The 5,211-nt window shown below is 28.7% G+C and overlaps 1 protein-coding gene across 1 annotated transcript; it reads left to right on the top strand.

Moving 5' to 3' along the window:
* The first annotated feature begins 1,348 nt into the window (after positions 1 to 1,348).
* Positions 1,349 to 3,758, top strand: LOC107849680. Its single transcript, XM_016694232.2, has 3 exons — positions 1,349 to 1,624; positions 1,953 to 2,015; positions 3,409 to 3,758. Exons 1-3 carry the CDS (start codon positions 1,532 to 1,534, stop codon positions 3,547 to 3,549), a joined length of 297 nt encoding a protein of 98 aa, XP_016549718.2. The 5' UTR covers positions 1,349 to 1,531; the 3' UTR covers positions 3,550 to 3,758.
* Positions 3,759 to 5,211: the final 1,453 nt, after the last annotated feature.

Raw genomic sequence — 5,211 nt, 5'->3', positions numbered from 1 at the left:
GGGGGGGGGGGGCTGGGGGGGGTCAAGTCTCTTTGTTGTGGTTGATATTGCTGCTGTTGTTCATTGTAAAAAAAAATTGTTGTTTTACTTTTTAAATTTTTTAATTTAACTTTCTCAATTTAAATTTTTTATTTTGTTTAGAATTAATTTTATAACTTTTACAAATTGTTAAAGATATTTAAATAAAAATTAAAAATTTATTATGTTTGTGTATGTGAATTTATAGTTAAAACTTTAAATTAATTGGAGAGAAATTTCAATTATTTGAAATAAATTTGATGTTGAATTAAATTTATTGTGTTTGTGTATTGAAATTTATAGTTAAAAATTTAAATTAATTTAAATTAAAAATTTATTGTGTTTGTGTATTAGAATTTCTATAATTTATAAAAATAATTTATTTAATTATATTTGTTAAGGATATTCAAATTTAAAATTTAAAAATTCATTATGTTTGTCTATATGAATTTATAGTTAAAAATTTAAATTAGTTGGAGAAGAATTTTAATTATTTGGAATGAATTTGATATTTAATTTGTGAGCAATAATAAATTAATTGACATTTATAATTAATTATTTGGATATTTAATTTAAAACATGATTATTTAAATTTTTCTATAATTTATAAAAACTCTCCGGAGGTAGTGGTATGGACTGCGTACATCTTACCCTCTCCAGACCTCACTATGTGGGAATAAACTGGATTTGTTGTTGTTGTTGTTCTATAATTTATAAGAAAAATTTATTTAATTAAATTAATTTTAATATTTAATTCGTCATGTATCATTTTAAAAATGACTTGAAATTTAATGAAACACTTAAAAATGTCATGGTAGATGACGTGACACACGTGGCAGCTGGCTTGACACACGTGACAGCTTATGTGGCAGCTGACATGGGAGAGTGTGTTGCACTTACCCAAAAAGTGTTTAAAATATTAATTTTTAATATGTTCAAGGGTTCAGATGACAAACATGTAAGTAGAAGTATCCAACTTATAAAACCGATATAATACAGGATCCAACGAACCATTTTACCTATTTTTCTTTTTTCAAGCAAGGATTACTTTTCGTATCAAATACTCCCTATGAAAAAAGTAAGAAATTATTGTAATTTAAGATTCTATAAGGGGACTTATGTAGCAATTACAAACTAGAAGCCTCGTGAATACAAAACATCCTTTTCTATAGAATAATAAAAATAATAATACGAATCCAAGTTTTTTCTTTTTCCTAACTAATTATTCCACCGCCCCCGCCCCACCAACCCCACCCCATACCCTCCTTTGGCGGCTTGTATGGGCAAATTCGTTAGTACTATATAAAGGGGCCTTTGTGCAACATGAAAAGCTACTAGAAACATCATTAAATCTTTCAAAAAAACAGAAAAAACTTTTAAGAATATTTTCTTGTGGAGGACAAAAACGAACCTCACAAATTTTTGAAATTCGATACTAGAAAGTGTTTTTTTAGATTATCAACCAATATCAAACTCATTTAAAAAAAGAGATCGACGATCCCAAGTTATTAAAATGGGAGGGTCATCAATTGTTCCATTAGATAGAACATCGTCTATAGAGAATGAACCTAGAACTCTTAATCTCGATCAAATTCAGTTTGCTAGAGTAAGTTCTTTTCCCCTTTTATTTTATTTTTTTTACTATGAATTTTGTTGACGATATTCAAGATTTAATATATTCTTATGAAAAAACAACATTTGAGTTGTTTCACTTAAAGTGTTGTGTTCAACTGATCACAAGGTGATCGCCTACAAAGCTACGTTGCTAGCTTGGATATCTTATTTTTCATTTCTTTTTCTTCCTTTATTGCTTTGTATTTCTTTAGTAGTGACAGAATTAAAAATAGTTAAGATTTTTGTTGTAATGAAATCAAACGAGCAAATGATTGAAAAAATTAAGTGTTAATTGTTGGTTCTTGCTTTGTGAATTGCAGGATGCAGCACTTTACGTTATTAATACAAGAGGTTTAGAAGAAGCTATGAGAATTTTCACAGAGGTAATTAAATTAAAATCTCAAGCCTTTAATTACTACATCAGCCTTGTCGAATATATCTTTTTTTTTTTAAAAAAAAAAAAGAAATAAGTGAAGATAATATAGTAAATTAATTAAATTGTACTTTGTATATATTTTTTTTAAGTGGACGTGGGTTTTGAAATTATACTTATTGTAATATGGTAATTTATACTGTTGAACATCATGGCATGAGTACAACGAAAAAATAGTTGTGGTTTATTATCCACTTTTAACGTTGTAATATCTCAAAAATAATTGTATACATAAATGTTACCTCTCTCAAACGAGGAAGTGGGGGTGAGGTATAATAGAAGTACTTTATGAAGTTTTTTTTTTCTTTTTGTATTGGTAGTATAAAAATAATTTATACGATCGAATTAAGGTAACAACTTTAAAGTAGCCTCTGTTAAAAAATTTCAATACAACAAAACTAATCTTTAGCGGCAATAAATATATATACACTTTAATAAAGAGTTAAAATTTTTATTGGTATTAGTTAATTGTCATGAATTCAATGTCGTTGCACGGGCTCTAGGAGCAGTTACAAAGAGAGCTAAAGTGTTATTACCACTAATAAATGTTTAGAAAATAAATATATTTAGCAATAATTTAAGTTAATTATTGTTAATTAATTATCGTTAAAGATTATTTTTGTGTGTTTGTCAAGTGTTTACGTATTATTTGGTAACGTGATAAAAAGGAAACTTAAATCTTGATAATGTAAAAAATTGTGTGTTGTTGGGGTGTATGACTTGAAATTTATTTGTTAAATAAAAAGTGAAAGAAGTATAATATCTGTGAATACCAAACTTCGGTGTACGTGTACTATTTTTATATTTCCATATCATCATATATAGTTGGTGGTGGTTACGTAGGGTCTTTGTTTATTTACGTAGTGGTTGCATAGCACAATTGGATTGTCCGGCTATTATTATTTTAGTTTAGTTGGATTCATAATTTTTGATAGTAAATATAAATTTTTTATTTTAAAAATTTATTAAAATTATAATAAATGATGATATAAAATCATATCCTTAGAAAGATGATGAATTTTAGTGCTAGAATATTAAGAAGTTGAACCCATAAATTTACATTAATTCTAACTCTGGGTTCGGTTCTATCTGGGTATTTGTGTTTGTTAATATTTAGTTAGGTAAACAAGGTGGACCAGTCAACAGTGGTTATAGCAATCAACTTTTTTTCTTTTTTTCTTTTTTATCTCTCGAAAGTAAATAGAGTAGTAAAGTGGATTTCATATTCTGAACTGATGATTTTTTTATTTTTATTTTTTTTCTCAAACAGTGTCCTCTTCCATTTACACTTTACTTACTATTATACTGTGTATATTGAATTTATTTTAATTTTGTGTTTATAGGGATTAGAACCGGTTGTTCATTGTGTACATGACAAAGAGGAAGTTGATGCTTTGAATGAATGTGCTGAGGAATTTGAAAGATTATCAAATCCTTTGAGGAATAATTCAGAAACTAGAGACGTTGTTACTGCTCCTTTCTAGTTTGGGTGGAAAATAAAAAATAAAAAAGCAGGTCAATTCGATATACAAAGGATTTTGCATAACGCAGGGTGCGAGGAAGAGTATACTTTAAATGCTGTGATGTAGACCACGTACCCTTGGTGCAAGTACCTCAAATGCTGTTATGTAAATCATGTACCCTTAATACAAGAATTGTAGTTGTTTTGATAGAGCTCAAAAGGTTTTTGTTTCCTTTCTAGTGTAAAAATTAATTTTAGTTTTAGAAATTGTGATAAAAACTAATTTTAGTTTTAGAAATTGTGATAAAAATTAATTTTAGTTTTAGAAATTGTGATATGCATCACAATTTGGGGGTTCTTTCGTTCTTTTCACTTTTTTTTTTCTCTTTGCCCTGTATATATTCAATGCTTGATATTGAACTTCTTGAGTTGTTCATGCCGTGGCTCAAGGATAAGGCTTCTAAAATTTTGCTTTCGGACTTTAAAATTTTGAGGCCTAAAAAATTTAATATGAATTTTATAATTTTATTTTACTTAAAATAATATATAAAGATTGTAATATATAAAAAGATAAAAATTTAATTTTCTTATAGAACAAGAAAGAATAGAGAAGAGGAGAGAGAATAGAGAGAGTAATTATTATTTTTTCTTTTAAGGGATGATTTATAATGAAGGAAGTTTTTTTATTTATAGGAGGAATTTGTTCTAGTTTTATACTAAAAGATAAATACATCAAATCTTGAAAGACATCAAATAGGTCGATATTCACTATATAATTGATATATATCATAACATTTTCCTTTGAATGTTTAACATTACGCATATAGGCTGTCACAAGGAAAATTAGTGGGACAAAACCTCGTAAGGGAAAAAGAGTACAACGCGTATTAGCTCCCTTTAATAAGAAATTCTTAAATCTTTGTATTTCGATCTTGTGCACTATCTTTTTGAAAGTTGCAGTTGGAAGAGACTTGGTGAATAAATCAGTCACATTGTCACTTGAATGAATCTGTTGTACGCCAATATCACCATTCTTTTGGAGCTCGTGTGTATAGAAGAGCTTTGACGAAATGTGTTTCGTTCTATCTTTTTTTATGAATCCACCTTTCAGTTGTGTTATGCATGCTGCATAATTTTCATATAAAATTGTGGGTACTTTGTCATATTTTAACCCATATTTTTTTCGAATGAGATGTATTATGGACCTCAACCACACACACTTTCGGCTTGCTTCATGAATAGCTATAATCTCAGCGTGATTCGATGAAGTGGCTATGATAGACTGCTTTGTTGATCTCCAAGATATGGCAGTACCCCCACGTATGAATAGCTTGTTTGAGACTGAGCTTTATGCGGGTCGGATAAGTCAGCATAACCAACAAGATCGGAATTGCAATCTTTAGAATAAAATAAGCCCATATCGGTAGTCCCCTTTAGATACCGTAATATGTGTTTGATCCCATTCCAATGTCTTCTAGTAGGAGCAGAACTATACCTTACTAGCAAATTTACTGAAAAGGCAATATCAGGTCTTGTAGTATTTGCAAGATACATTAGTACACCAATTGCACTAAGATATGGTATTTCAGGACCAAGGAGTTCCTCATTCTTTTCTTGAGGTCGAAATGGATCCTTATTCACATCCATTAAGTACTCCGATGGTTGTTCGATCACTTGATGTGAA

This window comes from Capsicum annuum, chromosome 12 (assembly GCF_002878395.1).
Source record: "Capsicum annuum cultivar UCD-10X-F1 chromosome 12, UCD10Xv1.1, whole genome shotgun sequence".
Taxonomy (NCBI): Eukaryota; Viridiplantae; Streptophyta; class Magnoliopsida; order Solanales; family Solanaceae; genus Capsicum; species Capsicum annuum.
The sequence above is the reverse complement of the archived record's forward strand: the minus strand, read 5'-3'. Positions and strand labels throughout refer to the sequence as shown.

What these genes read in the sequence shown, in the direction of transcription:
- LOC107849680 (XM_016694232.2), top strand. Translation starts at nt 1,532, where the DNA reads ATGGGAGGGTCATCAATTGTTCCATTAGATAGAACATCGTCTATAGAG. An exon ending in ATCAAATTCAGTTTGCTAGA is followed by an intron (nt 1,625 to 1,952) that starts GTAAGTTCTTTT and finishes TGTGAATTGCAG; the next exon opens with GATGCAGCACTTTACGTTAT. An exon ending in CTATGAGAATTTTCACAGAG is followed by an intron (nt 2,016 to 3,408) that starts GTAATTAAATTA and finishes TTGTGTTTATAG; the next exon opens with GGATTAGAACCGGTTGTTCA.